Source organism: Amblyomma mixtum, chromosome 3, assembly GCF_055824585.1.
Source record: "Amblyomma mixtum isolate Tamu chromosome 3, ASM5582458v1, whole genome shotgun sequence".
Lineage (NCBI taxonomy): Eukaryota > Metazoa > Arthropoda > Arachnida > Ixodida > Ixodidae > Amblyomma > Amblyomma mixtum.
Genome location: NC_143014.1, coordinates 76069559 through 76089596, shown reverse-complemented (window position 1 = coordinate 76089596; position 20038 = coordinate 76069559). Strand labels below are relative to the sequence as shown.

General features: G+C 46.5%; 1 protein-coding gene and 2 long non-coding RNA genes across 8 annotated transcripts; 1 reads left to right on the top strand and 2 right to left on the bottom strand.

The window, feature by feature from the left end:
• Positions 1–1085: 1085 nt before the first annotated feature.
• On the bottom strand, positions 1086–3680 carry LOC149350645 (uncharacterized). Of its 2 annotated transcripts, none has more exons than XR_016290404.1 (4): positions 3102–3680; positions 2118–2266; positions 1643–1979; positions 1086–1444 (listed from the first exon to the last, which is right to left on the bottom strand). It is a non-coding gene; the product is annotated as an uncharacterized LOC149350645 (long non-coding RNA). The 2 variants fall into 2 exon arrangements; XR_016290403.1 differs by having other exon boundaries at positions 1815–1979; positions 3102–3496.
• Positions 3681–6211: 2531 nt separating this feature from the next.
• On the bottom strand, positions 6212–12946 carry LOC149350644 (uncharacterized). 3 transcript variants are annotated; one of them, XM_089579728.1, is made up of 3 exons: positions 12056–12946; positions 11521–11586; positions 6212–10863 (listed from the first exon to the last, which is right to left on the bottom strand). In XM_089579728.1, exons 1-3 carry the CDS (start codon positions 12114–12116, stop codon positions 10409–10411), a joined length of 582 nt encoding a protein of 193 aa, XP_089435854.1. In that variant the 5' UTR covers positions 12117–12946; the 3' UTR covers positions 6212–10408. The 3 variants fall into 3 exon arrangements, with proteins under 3 accessions (XP_089435854.1, XP_089435856.1, XP_089435855.1); XM_089579730.1 differs by having other exon boundaries at positions 11469–11586; positions 12056–12065; XM_089579729.1 differs by having other exon boundaries at positions 11469–12946.
• A 734-nt stretch (positions 12947–13680) lies between these two features.
• On the top strand, positions 13681–16061 carry LOC149350643 (uncharacterized). Of its 3 annotated transcripts, XR_016290401.1 has the most exons (6): positions 13681–13978; positions 14314–14426; positions 14747–14803; positions 14916–15066; positions 15183–15348; positions 15719–16061. It is a non-coding gene; the product is annotated as an uncharacterized LOC149350643 (long non-coding RNA). The 3 variants fall into 3 exon arrangements; XR_016290402.1 differs by lacking the exon at positions 14314–14426 and having other exon boundaries at positions 13686–13978; positions 15266–15348; positions 15719–16060; XR_016290400.1 differs by lacking the exon at positions 14314–14426 and having other exon boundaries at positions 13689–13978; positions 15719–16060.
• Positions 16062–20038: the final 3977 nt, after the last annotated feature.

The window sequence follows — 20038 nt, the reverse complement described above, 5'->3', positions numbered from 1 at the left end:
CATGGATGCAAAGCGTACACTTAGGAAAGTGCAAGACCGCTATTGGTGGCCACGAATGACCAGCACTGTGACTGAGTACTTTCAAGGCTGTCAGATTTGCCAGTCTCACAATCGTCCTGTCTCAAGAAATGTAGGAAAAATGTGTTTTATGCCCACAGCGGAAGTGCCATTTGCTGCTATTGCATTGGACCACATCACCATGCCTCCTAATGACAGCAACCATAAGTACATCCTCAACGTAATAGACTTTGCACTCATTGTACTCGCTGCAGTGGTCACAACAAGCACCAAAGAAGTAATCCACCATCTGTACTCGGTGTTCTACCGTTATGGTGTCCCCAATGACTGTTTGTCAGATCACGGCCGCGCTTTCGACTCCCATGAGTTTAAACGTTTTCTGAGACTACATGGCATTGAACAACACTTTTCTGTCCCGTACCGTGCGTCCAGCAACGGTCTCGTAGAGCGCAGTAACGCAACTCTCGTCTCCGTGCTCAAGAAGACATGCAGCGCTGAACCATTCAGTTGGGAAAGAAAGCTTAATGCGGCAGCCTTTGCCGTCAACACTGCCATAAACGCGAGCTTGGGATTTTCGCCCTTTGAACTTCTACATGGGTATGTTCCCAAACTGCCAACAGAGAAATTCCGCCGCGAAGCGACAACCCACGAAACACAAAAAGCGCTAATAGACGTCTAAAAAATGTCTCGGAAAAAAAAGCTTGACATCTAGAAGAAGTTTCACCTAAGCAGTTTTTTAGACTTAGACGTTTACTAGCCTTCTATTAGCTCTGCTAACGCTACGCTTGTATACGGCTAGAAAACTTCTGAGGTAGAACTTTTCTAGAATTTTTTTAGACGTTTCTTTTTTTTTTCCGAAATGGGTGCCTGTATTATTTTACGCATTTCAAGACTCATTTTAGTGCTGCCTTTAAACCCTCTAAAGCTTTAAAAATGTTATAGTTCATTTTTCTGGTATACACCACTAAAAAATGAACTCAAAACTGATTTGCAATGACCCGAACAATGAGCCCACATTACAAGGGATGTATGGCTGTAGTAATGAGCCATAAATGCATGTGCTAGCGCACTTTTCAGTCACTGTGTTACTCTTTATTGAATCCAGTGCATATACACCCACACACAAAAAAGAAAAGGATCAGGAAATTAATGTTAGAAGCCACGGAGGAGGTAGCTTCACTGGTTTGGCTGACTTTACAACGGTAAGCACTTGGATGGCGGGAAAGTGTCGAGCAGCAACCAATTGTTAAATCAAAAATTCATTCGACCCCGGGCCTTGTTCACAACGGATGCGTTGATGAGCAAGTTGCTGTGATGTGGATGGCACTGAAGAGCTCGCTAGGTGTTCCAAAAATCACTTTTCTTGCAAGGAGGATGCCAACTAGACGGTAACAAGGGGAAGTCAAATCCAGCTCTGTTCAGCAGCCTGCAGAAGGGAAAAATATTAGAGTAACCAAAAGCACAGTCAGTCAGGTGCATGTAGAATGGCCAATGAGGAGTCGGAAGCAAATAAGACCAGGAAATGGCAAGGAGTGACAGCACAGACAATAAAATAAGCTAATTAAAAACATAGATGCATATGGTGTCACTGCAAGTGGCATTTCAGCAGAGTGCTACGGCTCACCATAAACTCAAGAAGTCAATCACTGTGGAGGCCTTTAACAGAAGCAAAATCCAAACAGCGTGCATGGACACTGAAAGCCAAGCAGTCAATAGCAAGTGCACTGCCTTACTGTGATGCACACTGTACTCATAGAACCTCCTAAGCTGCATCTTGCAAACAGGCTTTCTCTTACCTGCAAGATGTGGCTGAATCAAAAGTGGTTGATGTTTTACATCCTGCACCGTCGCATGAAAACATAGCAGAGATGCTGCTGTCCTGGTAATGCCTGCATCACTTCAGTATACACCATAGATGTGTTAAATATTGGACCTTAACTTGACAGCCACACAGGGCACATCTGAAAGATAAGACAAATAAAAGTGCGTGTGTATAAGGTTCCTAACACTGCATTGCCAAAGAAGCCCTTTCTAATCTGTACGATGAAGCTCAAACAGTGGGCAAGAGATTACTTACACCACTGCAAGAGATTACTTACACCACTGCAAGAAGCATTAGTCCAGATTCCCACCTCAGAACTGAAACAATCTCCAGGCCAAGTCATCTGAACAACCAAGTACAAGGTGCTGCTATTAATTTGCGTGAAACTAGACCAGGTCCTTGCTCCTCCGGCCAACAGTTGGAGTTCTAAAGGACAAACAAATAATGGGGCTTGTGGAATGAACATTAGCAAAGAGCCTAGACCTATATAAGAAATCATGAAGTGAAAGAAAAGGTGTCAGCTGCAAAGCATGCTTATCAAAACTTGAGTTGAGCAGGCAAGGAGGTCCTCTGAAAACCGCTGTTGAACAGCCTGTACCCAAAACGAAATGCACACACTGAAGCAGGGACAACACCAGCTGTGCACAGTGCAACGGTTTTCCAAAAAATAAAAGCTGCCATGCCTGCAAAGAGCCGTAGTACTTCACTGCACTGTCACACAGCCTGCACACATGCAGAGCAGCACCACTGAGTAAACTACCTTTGTGCCGGGGCTCTCAATCGCAATGAAATAAAAGCTTGACGCAGTTAAGATAACCAAAGCCTTTTTAACGCGAGTTTCACTGACGGCAATCACAGCAAGGAGAATTGGAGCACACAGGTGGCCAGATGAGAGTCCTTGGCAAGAATAAAACCCTGCCAGAATGCAATAGAGCACAGACTTTAATCAATGTGTAGGAAAAAAATCGCGCCTTATCAACGTACGCTTAAACAAAGCTGGTTGGTTTGAAGCTTTGTCACGTTCACCTTGTCATCGCCTTGGTAAAGAAAGCAACTCGCATGCGATAGCAGCCTAGCTGTATCCACTTAACAAGAGCTCAAATACATGCAAATGCCCTGTTTTAAAACATTCAACGCTGCACTTTGGTATGTAAAACACTGGCTGATACTGTTTTGTGATTTGTAAACCAAAGGTTCAATCAGGCGCGTTAGTGGCAAAGCCGACACTTTCACCACAGAAGAGAAATGGAAGGTTACTTACTTTTGCAGAAAACGAGGCTCACACCTCAGTGCAACACTGGTAGTAAACGATACCGCAGAAAAAAGGGAAAATGCGAACTGCAGCGGCGTGAAGTGCCAACCAGCGCGGAAAAAAGTGCGCACCGAAACGTACTACAACGTGCGCAGCACCCGCTTCTCGCGCGTAGCTATCGCTAGCCTCTGCAACGCCAAATGACCAAATGAAGTACTAAATTTCTAAACGTAAAAAATAAACAAATCATTAAAGGACCAAAAAGCAAATTGAATCTAATACTTTCATGTAAAACTAAGCACTTGCAGCTTCCACTAAGATTTTTTTCTGCTTTAAACGGTTAAAACCACTTTGGCAAACTATCCTGCATCGCCACCGTGCGGAGCGACACCAAGCAGCAAGCTGCGGCGTGACTACAGTGTAGCGTGACTCAAGAAAGATTGCCTCCAAGATACGCCGCCACGAAAAGATAGCGCGCGGGTGATCTGCGCGATAAACCGCGCGAGCGAGCTCGGCGAAGGCAGCGTGCGCTGCGCTGCGCCTGTCAATCCTCATGCTGCCGCCAGCTAGCCGAGGCGTAACAGAGGCGTTCGCAACATGAAACAAATTTTTTCACTCGCGTAACTACCGTCGGCTTTCAGGGCCATTATATGTTACCTAAATCCAGCCTTACGAGTGGCGGGTTAGCTGCACTCGATGTGGAACGTGATTCGGGCTCCGTAGGATAAAACGCGCTTTCTGTGTTCGAATACAAAGAGCGGTCTTTGCACTGGCGCGCCTGCTCTTCGAAACGTCAAGCAGGAGAGCCATCTAATTTATGTGCCGTGATTTACAGCATGTTTAATCCACGGTGGCAACTCTGCTGATTACTGGCGCATCTCCTTGACGTGGTCTCAAGTTCCACGTGTTAGAAACAATTAAGTCTAGAAAACATCTGACTACAGAAGTTTCACAGAAGTTTCACAGCAAACGTCTGACTGCAGATGTTTAAGAGACGTCGCAGAGGAAACTTCTCCTTGTCGACATCTATGAGACGTTTGAACACAGCGCAAGACGTTTGTAGTCATTTGAAGCTGTTCCGAGACGTTCGTAAGACGTTTTGTGTTTCGTGGGAACCAACTTTGAGACAAGGCTGATAGACCTCATCGAACATCGCTCAGAGGCACATGCAAATTCAATTCAAGCTCAACAAGAACGAAAAAAACGCTACGACCAAACACATCGCGATACCAACTTTCAAGTCGGTCAGTACGTGTGGCTTCAGCGCCAAGAGCCCATTACAGATGGCACGTCCAAGCTTGCCGCCAAGTTCAAGGGTCTTTACAGAATAGTCGACCAAAAGACGCCTGTCACCTTCGTAGTTCGTCGCGCCACTGCCCATCCTGCCAGTACTTCATCAAGGGACGAAAGAACTGTTCATATGAGCCAGATCAAACGATTCCGGCCACCGTATATCGATCAAGTCCTGCTAGACCAACATCCAACGCCACTTCCATCATCAACCGAAAGTGCTGTGCACAGTGAAAATGGTGACATACCTGAACTCCCTCCCGAAACATCTGACTTTGTTTCTCAGAACACTGAGAACATTGCTCAGGCAGAGCAGCTCGCCCGTGTTTCCAATCGCCCCCGGCGTCATATTCGTCCGCCGAGGTGGCTGGAAGACTATGAGAAGTAAAGTAAGAGGATGGGAAATTTTTTAAAGAGGGGTGGGATGTGAGGACTACCATATTATAACTTCTCCGACGCCCCTTCGAGTGCACGTGTGCGCGCCAGCCCCGCGCGCACCTTGGACTTGCTCTCTCTCGCTACGCGTCGACGGCATGCCGCGCCCCGCGCGCACCTCGGACTTGCTTTCTCTCTCTACGCGTCGACGGCATGCCACGCGCCAGCGCCTCACATTTAGTTCTGTCGAGAGTAGTACGCGCATATCGCGCATATCCCGAGGGAGGCCGCTGGCTTGCTAGCGCAGTTAGGCAGTCGGTTGAGTGCCACCGGGCTCGCCGGACGCCTATGGCCGTTCTCAAATAAACAGTTATACTTTTGCACCTGTGTCTTAGTCTGCCCGGGGCCCGATTCTCGATATTCGCCAATCCGCCATGAGCGGGGCGTACCCCTGACGTGTGAATCGGGGCGGTGCGAAAATGCGTAACAGCAGAATAGAATGACGACATCGAAGAATAAAGAAAAAAGTACGACAAAAAAATGAAGTGTCGTCTGCTACTTGGCGCCAAGTACAAAAAACAACGCCGAGTTTCGGCGCGAAGGTGAGTTAGCACAGTAGCACCGTAGAGATGGACGGTGAAATGCGTTGCGGCGGCGGTCTCGGCGTACTCGCCGCACACATTAGCTGAGTGATGGTGCTGAATGCGACGCTAACCCTGTGGCCGGTCGTCACGGAAATAAGAGCGACCGCTTATTGCCCGAAGCCATCGCGCAGCGTGTCGCGTCTCCGTACTTGAGATGCGATCAGCGTCACGGGGAGAGGAATTGGCGGAGAAACGGCTGGCTCTCGATCGTAACCTCAACGCGTCAGTGGCGTTGGAAAGCTTTACCTCACCGTGTCACTTCTTCAGGTGCATAGAACTTAACGCTACCCTTGGTTACGTTTGCAAGCGGCCGCGCACGTAACGCGACTGCGAATCGCGTCAAGTGCAACGCTATGAGCGCGTACTTCTTATTATCAAAAGCGTCAAATGCGAAAGCACAATAGGGAGATATTGTTTCCCGCCAGTACTTAAAGAAAAGCAGACACAGCTAAAAGTCCACTGTCAACAGAAGCATGTATTTCACAGTGTTGGCGTTTCACTTAATCTGAATAGGACATGGCACTCATCTTTTGCTTTGTGAATAAGTCTGCCTGCAAGCAGACTTCACGGACTTTATATAAAAGCACCTCACGAATGCATGGCGTAGAGTGGCAGGTACATTATTCCATTCAAATAAAAAAAGGCTCTCAATAATGCTATTTAATTTCAATGTTTGAAAAGGCCCTCAATCTCTTTAATTCTGTCTAACACTGAGTACACAGCACTTACCAAGGGCATATAGGCAGCTACACCACTCGTGTGATGCAAGTACGCACCAAAATGTGAGAGGTGAAACAAAATTTGTCATGCCCATCCCTACAATTCCTTTGCTGTAGGACAACAGTAATGCATCTACAGCAGCACCAGGCAGCTCCTTTCAATGCAGCAAAATTCCTTGTAAGAGGGCAACGTATGATGTCAAGAGAGGTGAAGTCGGCTGGAAAAAGATATCTTCACATATGCTACTCAACATTGGGGAGTGGGACGAATATAGAAGAGGATAGTGAAAGTGGAGGGTGATGCCACATTACAAACAGCTAATGCAGTGTGCAAGACACTTGCTTTATTCGCTTCATGCAAGTTATTGGTTTGGTTTATTGGGGTTTAATGTCCCAAAGCAACTCAGGCTATGAGGGACGCCGTAGTGGAGGGCTCCGGAAATTTCGGCCACCTGGGGTTCTTTAACGTGCATGCAAGTTATTATCATAGGATGCACATACACGCGTATTATCTAGTGCACATGTCATATTAAGCCTGAACATGCCTCGGTGTCAGGTCAAGGAGCTGAAGGAGAATAAAAACAATGGTGAGTTAAGAAGGAAGAACAGCAACGCAACAAGAAGAGCACAAGCATTGCACAGCAGCAAGATAACACACAAAGGGGGCATGAAATGCAAGGCTAACATGGCCCACAGTATTTGAGGGAGGCAGCATCACAGACAAGCAGTGGTATTCTGGCAGAAGGTCCATTAATGCAGCATGATAACACTGGATGATGTGGATTGGTTTTGGCAAGCCATGTGCACTCCACGAGCAATCTACAAGAGGCCTCAGTCATGTTTCTAGCCTGATGTGCAAGTGCATGACTTTCCCTCTGTGCACACTCCTGACCACATACATATCAGGGCCATTGTTGGTTCTCTTTGAGTGGTGAATCACAGTGCCATTAGGCAACATTTACACCATACGCTGATGCAATAAAGACCCTGTGATGCCACTATTGTGCACTACAGGAGAGTAATGCTCAATGAAATGCGTTCACTCTCAAAGTACTTTCCTTTACTGTGAACTAAAATAGACAACCCTCTATGCACACTCAAAATATGACATCTACAGTTCAGTGAAGGGCACCATACCAGATGTAGGTGCTGAAATGTCGGCAAATGTCTGAAAGGACACTGAGGACCAATCAAAGTTGCTCTGCAAAAGTAGATTACCACATTCCAATAACAAAGGGCCTACCTGTACTGAGAACAAAGCTTGTGTACAGCTCAGAGATTATTTGTTCAATGAAGCAGTTCAAAATTACTGTGGTGAAGCGTGTTGGCAGGAAGGAGCCCTTGGTTGGTAATAACTTTATTAGTCCCACTTCAGTGGATCAGGCGAGGGTGGCTGAAGGGGTGTTGAACAGGTTGGCGACGGCCCTCAGGCCACTCTAGGTGACCAGGCACTGTTTGGCTACAGTGACCTTCAAGGCCCAGACCATGATGCAATGCGCAGAGCAGCCTCCCATCGCTCCTGTGATTCCATCCCTTGGAAAGGAGGTTTCGGTTTGTTTGGGCAAGCCTGATATGTGCATTTAAAATCCACTCTGGTGCTTGAGCATAAGTGACAGGTTGGAGATTTCTCCCTTCTATGTATGTATTACACTCCACTGCATGAAAAAAAAAATACAACACTTAAAATGCCTAGTGGTGTGTGCGCATGGAGGGTAAATTGTTTTTTTTTGAGCATGATTAAGGCAGCTTGAAAAATGTCAAGCAAGTTTGACTCAGAGTTTCCCCGAGGAGAGTGTTAAATTAATGAACAGAAGCTATTCATCACCAATATAATGATAGAACAGGTTGCAAAATGTTGATGAAATTGGAGTCATTGCAAGTGCCTGTGCATAAAATTTAAGCCCCCTGAAAAATTACCGTCTTGTACAGCTTTGCTGGCTAATTTCTCTTTAAGTTCTAGCAGAAGTATGAAACCAAACCAAGTCAGTTGGAAACAGGCTGCTATTCTTTTTTCACACTATCAGAATAATTTTTTTTTTCTGACTACCACCAAGTAATATCATTAGTGCTGTATGGTATATGATGGCATCGCAATTAGTGCTAAGAAGTTATTGGGTGCCATGTGCAACCAGAAAAGAAAGGTACAGAAAGCCTGCACACACCACTGTCAAGGAGAGAGGCTGCGATTCTGCAGAAGACCCAGTGTTATCCAGCCGGCATTGTGTCAAAAAACGTGCTTCACGCGTGTATGTCGGCAGGGAAAGACACTGAAAAGAGGATTTGTAATCTGAATCAAACGTCAGCACATGTCTGAAACTACTTCACTTTATAAAATAATAGATTTTACGTACAGAAAATTAATAAATTTCTGTCTGCCTTGAAACCCATGACCCCTGGATCGCCAGCCAGGCACGCTACCAACTAGGCCATGCAGGCACATTGACTTTACTGAGGTACAAAGTGGGAGGGAGTGATGCGCGGGTGCTGTTGGCTTAATTTGAAGCCTAGCATTGTAATTACTGCAGTGAACTATAGATGTGCCAATTAGTGAGAAACTAATTACAATAACATTATGTAGGTGAACTACAGTGTGGAAGAGTTCAAAGAACCTGTGTTGAGGCAACTGTGATAAATGTGTGAACACGAATGAAGAACAGTGACTGTGTGTGTGAAGAGAAACCGCTGCAGGGAGCCATAAACACTGTTGTGTGATACCCATGAATGCTGAGCTTAAGTGTGCCCCTACATTTTTGGGGAGCGTGACAAGTTGCATTGCCTCTTAGGTGTTACAATTTGCTTAAAAAAAGTGAGGTGTCTTTTACATGCAGAGTGAAAAGTTTGTGGAAGCCATTATTGGCAAAATAATTTATTTCCATCACTGAACTTCATGCATCCTAGAATTCATTATGCAGCCTAACTGCGAATCATTACCTAGTGCAACAATACACATTGACGAATATGTTGCGTCTACAAAGATAAGAATTTTTTGGGGACAGACCCGTCTTTCATAACCGTTTGACAGTGGTATACATGCACATTAGTGTTGCCTAGTTCGCAAACTTAAGTAGCCAGCAGTCGCCTTTGCTAAACAGAAAAATGGCAGCATGTACACTGATATGGTCCAGTCACACTAAGGGTTCAGGGGGTGAGCAGGTTGTCTCGGATTTTTCATAAAATGACCAAACAGCATCCCCAATTTTCATGAAGCAAAACGCAAGGAAACATGTCAATGAAAATGGGATCTAACAGAGTTTCACTGGGAGGACAGGTGGGCAGTGATCTTCCAATGCATGCATTCAAGGTTGATGGCCCAGCACAGAAAAAGAACACAGACCACAAATCCTGGAAGGAGAAAAAGATCCCAAACCTGGGAAGACCGCCTGAGTAACCCAGAAAGATCAACAAAGTTTACTACTACTACTACGACTATTATGATCCATTTCCTGTAGAATTATTGAACCGGATCATGCCCTTCCAGCTACAAAATGCCATTTGGAGCTTTATTATTGAAACACAAATTACGTCCAGCTGCATAATTTATACCTCCATTTACCTTCAACTGAATTAATATACAAATTCTAGGTTTTCGTCACAGGTACAAATTTGAGCTAGAAGATGGGAATGGGTAGACGTGTGAAGACGCTGGCCAGGCCTTGCATTTTCATCTGGGAAAATGACCATGAAACAATTACTGACTTCTCCTTCAGGAAAAATAGTTCACTGCTGTATAACTACAAGCAGCTTGTGAAAGAGGCAGTCAAAAGCAAGCACACAGAGGCAACCAGATGCCATGAGACAAAGCATGTTGCGATCTTATCACACAAACAGTGCCACACAAGGCATGTTGCACCCTGAAGAACAGATGTTGTAAATGACTAGAGACACAGCGACCATGCTGTAAGTTGAGGATGTTGTGGACTGCTGGCTCTCAACAAACACCAAAGCAAACAGAAAAGCACTGGTGAATGCATGTGCAGTGAACACCCTGGTGCTAGAAGGAAAACATTTTGGTGGCTTCCTGTCTTTCACTGAACTTAAGCACCAAATAAAATGTGCGTTGTGTACAAGCAGACCACATAGGGAGGCACCACTCGAAGGAAAGCACTTCTTCACAATCACCAAAGTATGTGTTGCACGCACTCAGCAAGTTGGCAGACGGTAGGCTGAAAACACTTGGGACACTTCCTGACTCACAAAAAACTGCAGCACCAGACAAAACTGATTTCTACTGTCATGGATACCACCAATATGGTCTAGTTTAATGAAGAACACCGAAATGATGAAGACTTCACCGGCTTCCTAGCAGTATGCCATCAAACTTGAAGCAGAGCAAATGTACACTGATTACTTGTGGCATAGCTACACGTGAAAACCGTGGCAGTGAGTGCAATTCCCGCACGCAGCTGCTGATCATGCACTTCCGGTCTGTCAGGCAGAACCCAAATGGTGCTGTGTCCTCCTCCTTGTTGTAGGTGTTGGTGCTCCTGCTATTATCACCACTTGCCAGAGGTGTCATGGTCCTGCAGCTGAGTGTGGATGAATATGTTGGGTTGCACAATGCAAGCTGTGGTGACCTTCGCAGAGGACTCTTGATCATGCTGTACCATGGCCTTTGCAGACACCTCAGGAGCCCGGTATGGCCACCCAGCTGGTAACCAGACCAGCTGGGAAGTGACCAAACATGAATCTGGTATCCTGGCTCCAGAGCACATGAGACCCCATGGTGAGGGTGGTCTGCCACATCTGCATAAGATGCACACCATCACCTGCACACTAATCACACTGAAATCTCCCAACGAGCTAGACATAGTGTTCAGAAATAGTCTAGTTTTATGTACAAATGTAAAATACGCTCACTGCAAAACCAATCATTAGTATCAAAGAAAACTGTTTCTATATAGCTAGAGGTACTTGATGGCAGATTTCCCAAACTGATGCACAGAAATAATTACTACAGTCTTTTTATGCTCAAGAAAACCGCTACAGAATGCACTGCAAGGAAGGGCACAAGTTTAACTGTTTATGACTACCTTGAGTTTTTTAGTATATGCATGCTTTCGCATTTTGCACCAATCGAAATGGGGCTACCTTGACATTGCGGTCACTGAGAGAAATTCAAAACCACAGAACAACACTGCGTGTCATGCACACCTATCTCCGCTGTCACCTGAAAAGTACAGACATGATTAATTTACATTATTTCCATATGTGGTTCTATTTACACTGTTCTTGCTTGCTGAATAAACTATATATAAATGCAATCAGATATCATTAGCCGTATGCAATCTTACTAAAGGCAAACATGTTATCCCTTAATGCTTGCCCCAACACACTAAGCGCGTGCTCACCAGCTTGACGATTTCCATGCGGGCAGCACATGATGAGAGATTGCACACAAACGGGTCATGGATGGATCCCGCACAGACTTCGAGTGAGCTGGAACCTTCACCAGCAGGAACAACACACCTGTAAATAAAATGTACAAGAGTCGTACATATTTGTTTTTCGCGCGCCCTAAAGAGATGATTTTTTTCACCCTCCTACGGTCATTTCCACGTGACTGCTGTGTAACTGATGATGTAACACTGTTATGAAAATATTACCTTGAATAGCAAAATCACTTTTGTCTGCTTCACTCATAATGCTTAAGCCAGGGTATAGTATTCTTTTAGAGTTTCACGCAATTTTTTTTTCCACACTTAAGGAAACGACGCCTTCCAGCTGATTTCCCCTATGCTGCCTTTCCCATTCATCAACACCAAAAACAAAGAAATCGACCAACGTACTAGCATGCTAGACTTTGTTTTCTCAACTTGAGCCGTGTGCAAAAACTGAAAACAGTATGATGAAAAAAAAAAAGCAACGCGAAATGCCGAATAAAAATTTCTGATTCGCAGCATGCATGCAAAAGGAATGAGAATGACGCTACACACACACGGATGTCTCGTCGAGAAGCCCGACACATTCCTGGAGTTTGTTGCTCGGCCGCGTGTCATCCGCTCATCACGCGCGCAAAGCCCATCCGTTCTGCGACGTTTCACAGCGATCGCCCCTCAGAGCTCGACAGTTCGGCACTGCTTCTCGTCGCAATGCATCCTTGCATAGCCACCACACCATATGCCTCGTCAGGTGATTGCACAGACGAGCTGTCTAGTCAGAGACAACTCGAAAGCATCGCGGTGACCTCGAAGGTCGCTCACCTTTCCCACTTATAGGATTTAACAAACGACGAATGAATGCAACGAGCAGCAAATCGCAGCGCCGGCACCGCCATTCGAGCAATTTTCGCGCTTCACTAACCGCACGGACCGATGATTTCTCACTGCGAGCGAAGGCTTTGCAACGGGAGAGCAGTTAGCGCCCCTATGCGGCTGTACGCTTAAGCCTTCACTATTAACGCTCTCAAGGGTTGCTTATTTCAGATGTGCTCTTATAACGCCATACCATTACATTGTGCAATCAAAACAAGACTTTTGTAAGCTTAGTTTTGTCTTGAAATAAATACGCATTAAAGTGCGGCTACCTAACGCCGTATAAATCAGCATTTCACTAACTCATTTGCATGATTCGGGTACCTTTCGCCGGGCGAAATGATGGCGGCGAATTTCAGCCATTTTTTGCAATGGCGGCACAACGTAAACGTGATGAAACGTCATTCTGACATCACTCCAAAATGTGTGCCTATCACGTGCTTTACGTGATATTGTTCCAACCAATCAGATTCTAGGATGTTGCCATTTCCGGTGTGCAGCTATTTTCTCCAAATTGGCAAGTCGAGCGCAAGTGCTCCCCACGAAACACAAAACGTCTTACAAACGTCTCGGAACAGCTAAAAATGACTACAAACGTCTTGCGCTGCGTTCAAACGTCTCATAGATGTCGACAAGAAGAAGTTTCCTCTGCGACGTCTCTTAAACATCTGCAGTCAGATGTTTGCTGTTAAACTTCTGTGAAACATCTGAAGTCAGATGTTTTCTAGACTTGTTTCTAACACGTGGAACTTGAGACCACGTCAATGAGACGCGCCTAGCAATCAGCAGGGAGTTGCCGCCGTGGATTAAACATGCTGTAAATCACGGCACATAAATTAGGTGGCTCTCCTGCTTGACGTTTCGAAGAGCAGGCGCGCCGGTCCACAGACCGCTCTTTGTATTCGAACACTGAAAGCGCGTTTTCTCCTATGGAGCCCGAATCACGTTCCACATCGAGTGCAGCTAAGCCGCCACTCGTAAGGATGGATTTAGGTAACATATAATGGCCCTGAAAGCCGACGGTAGTTACGCGAGCGAAAAAATTTGCTTCATGTTGCGAACGCCTCTGTTACCCCTCGGCTAGCTGGCGGCAGCACGCGGATTGACAGGCGCAGCGTACGCTGCCTACGCCGCCTTCGCCGAGCTCGCTCGCGCGCTTGTCACCCGCGCGCTATCGTGTCGGCAGATCTTGAAGGCAATAATCTTTCTTGAGTCACGCCGCAGCTTGCTGCTTGGTGTCGCTCCGCACGGTGGCGATGCAGGCTAGTTTGCCAAAGTGGTTTTAACCGTTTCCAGCAGAACTAAATCTTAGTGCAAGCTGCAAGTGCTTAGTTTTACATGAAAATATTAGATTCAGTTTGTTTTTTTTGGTTCTTTGATGATTTGTTTATTTTTACGTTTAGAAATTTAGTACTTCATTTGGCGTTGCAGAGGCTAGCGATAGCTACGCGCGCGAAGTGGATGCTGCGTACCTTGTACGTTTCGCTGCGCACTTTTTTCCGCGCTGGTTGGCACTTGACGCCGCTGCAGTTCGCAGTTTCCCCTTTTTCTGCGGTATCGTTTACTACCAGTTTTGCACTGAGATGTGAGCCTCGTTTTCCGCAAAAGTAAGTAACCTTCCATTTCTTTTCTGTGGTGAAAGTGTCGGCCTTGCTTTAGCTAAGCCTCTAACGCGCCTGATTGAACGGTCGGCTAGTGTGTCACTCCTTTGGTTTACAAATCACAAAACAGTATCAGCCAGTGCTTTACATACCAAAGTGCTATGTGAGCTTTTGTTAAGTGGATACAGCTAGGCTATGCGAGTTACTTTCTTTACCAAGGCGGTGACAATGTGAACGTGACAAAGCTTCAAACCAACCAGCTTTGTTTAAGCGTACGTTGATAAGGCGCGAATTTTTTCCTAGACATTGATTAAAGTCTGTGCTCTATTGCATTCTGGCAGGGTTTTATTCTTGCCAAGGACTATCATCTGGCCACCTGTGTGCTCCAATTCTCCTTGCTGTGATTGCCGTCAGTGAAACTCCCGTTAAAAAGGCTTTGGTTATCTTCACTAAGGTATTTGTTTGGGCTAGTCGGTACATTGTTAAAACTGAAGGCATAGGGCACGAAGGACCTGTCCTGTCCTTCGTGCGCTGTGCCTTCAGTTTATGGTTCTCTTAACTGCGTCAAGCTTTTATTTCATTACGATTGAGAGCCCCGGCACAAAGGTAGTTTACTCAGTGGTGCTGCTCTGTATGTGTGCAGACTGTATGACAGTGCAGAGAAGTACTACGGCTCTTTGCAGGCGTGGCAGCTTTTATTTTTTGGGAAACCATTGCGCCATGCACAGCTGGCGTTGTCCCTGCTTCACTGTGTGCATTTCGTTTTGGGTACAGGCTGTTCAACAGTGGTTTTCAGAGGACCTCCTTGCCTGCTCAACTTCTCAAGTTTTGGTGAGCACGCTTTGCAGCTGACACCTTTTCTTTCACTTCATTATTTCTTGTATAGGTCTAGGCTGTTTGCTAATGTTCATTCCACAAGCCCCATTATTTGTTTGACCCTTAGAACTCCAACTATTGGCTGGAGGAGCAAGGACCTGGTCTAGTTTCACGCAAATTAATTGCAGCACCTTGTACTTGGTTGTTCAGAAGACTTGGTCTGGAGATTGTTTCAGTTCTGAGGTGGGAATCTGGACAAATGCTTCTTGTGCAGTGGTGTAAGTAATCTCTTGCCCGCTGTTTGAGCTTCATCGTACAGATTAGAAAGGGCTTGTTTGGCAATGCAGTGTTAAGAGCCTTATACACACGCACTTTTATTTGTCTTATCTTTCAGATGTGCCCCTGTGTGGCTGTCAAGGTTAGGTCCAAGATTTAACGCATCTCTTATGTATACCGAAGTGATGCAGATATTACCAGGACAGCAGCATCTCTTCTATGGTTTCGTGCGACGGTGCAAGATGTCAACCATCAACCACTTTTGATTCAGCCACTTCTTTCAGGTAAGAGAAAGCCTGTTTGCGAGATACAGCTTAGGAGGTTCTGTGAGTACAGTGTGCATCGCAGTAAGGCAGTGCACTTGCTATTGACTGCTTGGCTTTCAGTGTCCATGCACGCTGTTTGAATTTTGCTTCTCTTAAAGGCCTCCACAGTGGTTGACTTCTTGAGTTTATGGTGAGCCGTAGCACTCTGCTGAAATGCCGCTTGCAATGACATCATATGCATATATGTTTTTGGTTAGCTTATTTTATTGCCTGTGCTGTCACTCCTTGCCATTTCCTGGTCTTACTTGCTTCCGACTCCTCATTGGCCATTCTACATGCACCTGACTGACTGTGCTTTTGGTTACTCTAATATTTTTCACTTCTGCAGGCTGCTGAACAGAGCTGGATTTGACTTCCCCTTGTATACCGTCTAGTTGGCATCCTCCTTGCAAGAAAAGCGATGTTTGGAACACCTAGCGATCTCTTCATTGCCGTCCACATCACAGCAACTTGATCGTCAACGCATCCGTTGTGAACAAGGCCTGGGGCCGAATGAATTTTTGATTTAACAATTGGTTGCTGCTCGACACTTTCCCGCCATCCAAGTGCTTACCGTTGTAATGTCAGCCAAACCAGTGAAGCTACCTCCTCCGTGGCTTCTAACATTAATTTCCTGGTCCCTTTCTTTTTTTGTGTGGGTGTATGCACTGGATTCAATAAAGAATAATGCAGTGACTGAAAAGTGTGCTCATTTTTCGGGTCTTTGCAAATCAGCTTTGAGTTCATTTTGAGTGTATACCAGAAAAATGAACTATAACATTTTTAAAGCTTTAGAGGGTTTAAAGGCAGCACTAAAAATCAGTCTTGAAATGCGTAAGATATTACAGGCACCCATTTCGGAAAAAAAAGGAACGTCTAAAAAAATTCTAAAAAAGTTCTACCTCAGAAGTTTTCTAGCCGTATACAAGCGTAGCGTTAGCAGAGCTAATAGAGGGCTAGTAGACGTCTAAGTCTAAAAAACTGCTTAGATGAAACTTCTTTTAGATGTCAAGCTTTTTCTTCCGAGACTTTTTTTAGACGTCTATTAGCGCTTTTTGTGTTTCGTGGGTCTCGCGGCGGACCACTTGTAGCTTCTTTTCCCTTCACAATCACATATATGTACCAGCCGGCCACCAAGAATAGCGCTACGAAAATGCATTTTCAATGCCACGTCAAATTGACGTCACCGCAAAAAGTGCTCGTGTAACCGACCCTGATTGGCACGCCCATTGACGGCGATTGACACTTCTGACAGCCAATCAGAGAGGCAATATGGCGCCGACAGGCGAATGTGAATATCGAGAATCGGGCCCCGGACACCCCTCCGCCTCACAGTAGAAAATTTCGGCTATGTCACCTAAGTGTTTTCATGCGCCGCTGTGCGCTCTTTCAAATCTCGTTGGAACGTGGAAACTCGAGCAGTTTTTTTTCCATATGGAATTCAGTGCACCTTGATCAATGTTTAGCGATGTTTGGAGCGCTCCTTTATGGGTTTTTCTTCTCCACACGTTGATATGGGAGGGAAGTGTAGTCATCATCATCGGCAGCTGCAGCATAACTACGCCCGCTGCAGGACAAAGGCCTATTCCATATCCTTTGAACTAACCCTGAACGGGGCCATGGGCAGGAAGAAGTACATATACACCTTAACTTTAGTGAACTTACGGCGGAATATTAGCGGAAACTACTGTGCAAGGAGCATTGATAAAGCTCCCAGACTTCCGCTCCTAGAGGTTCACTGCATAAGTAGGGACTGGGGCTCTGTGACGTGCGACCGTGGCTGTGACCGCGGCTCACCTCAATCACGTTTTGTCACTTTTCAGCCACCACGCATTACGGGCTGTCGGGCGAGCCCGATAGAGCCCAAAATTACAAACCCGTCAGTCGAGCAGTGGGAGGAGCTTCTGTCCAGTTCCGACCCGCAAGATCAGCTTGCGCTGGTTGAGCGGGCCGAGGAGGCAGCAAGAACCAATGGGATCCTGTACCTAGTAACACCACCTGCAGCTCGAAACCCCAACCCCTAAACCCCGTCGCATTTTGCGGAATAAAGTTTTATACTACTACTACGCATTACGTACAGCGACGGCGACCGTGTTTGCCCCGGAGACGGTGCCCTATAAAAGTGTTGCTGTCAAAAACTTCTCGAAAGCGAGGAAGGTTGGAGGAAGCGCCACCGCTCGCGTCTGGCAGGAAGCAGCTCGCACTCGTGTGCAGCCGCGTTAGGCCAGATGGCAGCACGTATTCTTTTTCTCCACGCACGAGCGTTCTCACGTGGGTCCTTCTCCCCGACGCTTCTCTGCGCGCGCCCACGACCTGCATGCGTTATTAAAGAGAATAAGAAAGGGAGCGCGAGAAGATGACGGATAACGGGGGAAGTAGTCCGGCATGCGCCTGCGCAGCTGAAACAATTCGTCCACGTTTCCTCCGGCACGTGCCGAGAGAGCGCGCGTCAGGCCAGACGTTGCGAGGGGGAGAGTCTGCAGCTTAGGCCGAGGCTGGCCGAGGCACGGCTTACGGTGGCTACCCATCGGCCGTGTGCCGCGAGCACCCGTTTTTGCGCTGCCGCCGCGGTGCCTTCAGCGGCCCGGCCAAGACGAGTGCAGTGTCGCACCCCGTAGGCGCTCGAGTCACTTCGAGGGAGGCTTGAACCGGTCCACGACCTGTTGCTAAACCCGCTGACGTGGGCTGCAACTGCGCGATCCGATTTTCGGCCCGTCTTTTCTCTTCTCGTGCACGATCGATCAGTATGACGCAAGGTCAATACACATGCAGTGCTGTAACAGCACTAGCAGGCCCGAATAGCAGAGCTATGCAGGGAGCGGTAGAGGGTCGGTGGGCAGATGATACCAAGAAATCTGCGGAGGGCGCAGCCAGTCGGCGCGAATTAAAGATGAAATGCGATAGGCCTTTGCCCTGCAGTGCACGTGGCTTGGCAGATGTTTATGGCGACAATGATGAGTAGAGCTTAGACATATACTCGTATTACATATGCACGCTGAGGCATACATATCCAAAACGTGTGCAGACTTGCAGCTGCAGGACACAAGTTAATATACGGCGAATGTGGCGGCCCCACTCCTGTGCGCAGACTTTCCGTATGTTTGCTAATTTTGGTGGCAGGCATACTGCTAACGTCTCTTATGCTAAGCACATACATATGCTACTAATCTGGCAATAACGATCTTTCCAGATAATATATTGATGCTAACCGTGATTGATGCTATATTGCGAAAAAACAGAACTTTAAGACAGCTCTCTTGCAACGTATTTAAAAATAGTGTATTTAGAAATACAGAAATATTTCTTGTAACCAGATTTAAGCGCTTGCCGAATCTGTGAGTCGGTGATTGTGTGTCCCTATTTATGTGCAAGCCTTCTTGGCAGTATGCTGTGGTGGCGCCACTCTGGGGTGGCACTGCTTCCCTTCCAACCCCATTGGCTGCCGGGCTGCGTATGTCCATAGACCCGCTCGTTTTACTTTTTTCGAAAATTCGAGGGGTAAAAATCAGGCGATATTGTTTTAACCGAAATTCGGCTACAAACCGGGTTACGTAGCAAAAAGTTTCGAAATTCAGGTTGTTTCGAGCCATTTTTTATTTTTTTTTTTCAGAGGAGAATTTTTATGAAGATAGCCAATATGTTTCTCATTATTTCATGAAAAACATAAACACGACTGCTCGCATTAAAACTATTCACCAAATCAGTTTTTTTTTTCTGATTGATTGTAATTATTTCGTCGCGCGGGCATTACCATCTGCGCAGCACTTCCGTGTACGTACAAGACCTGCCTAGCTTTGTTTGTACGCTGCAAAAATATTCATTCAATGTCACCACGACCATTTTAAACACACAGGTGCCTTAAAGAGAGACGTCGTTAGCGTTACGGTAGCGCTTGATACAACGATGCTATTCAGACATATGACCAGTACTGTTCGGGGCGCAAGAGTCGGACAAAACTGTGCTTTACCCTAAAACGAATGGCCCTATAAATACGTCCTGATCAATACAGTCACAATGCTCGTTTTAAAGCCGACAACCAAATGCTACAGTGCACTAACGGAGGGGGGGGGGGGGGGGGGGGTGGGGGGGGCGTACGCCGCGCGCACAGGAGTCAGCGGTAACGCAAACTTGCCAACCAGCGGGGAGGCGAACGAGCGATGACCGGAGCGACCGGACCGCGACCGGCCGGCGGCCTCCTCGCCATTGCAGCGCGGCTTCCGACACCCCGGCCCACCAATCAGCCGCATAATGTATACGCGGACGCGCGCGAGCAAGGAAGAGAAAACAACAAAAAAAGGAGCAGGACAAGACAAATGGTTTTATCTGCCTGATCTCTGAAACATCCGTGATGTGAACGTATACGGTAATCACCCCCCGCTTACTGTGACACACGGAAAAAATGCGCGAGTTGCAACATCACGCAGATTAAGTGTAAGCAGTAATTTTTTTTCAAGGAAGGTTCTAGCGCATGCAATGTACGTTACGTCTCTCTTTTATTCGTTTTGCTTTTTGTGCTTTTATGAACCAGGCATTCCTGCATCCGCTTTCTCTATAAAAGCGAGGTTAGTGGAGGTGACAGTATAAATAGTATTGGCGGCCTTGTCCGGCGTTATACAATCGCACTCCTTTGATACGCGGAACTCAGGGGTGTCTTTCAAGGGTTTTAAGA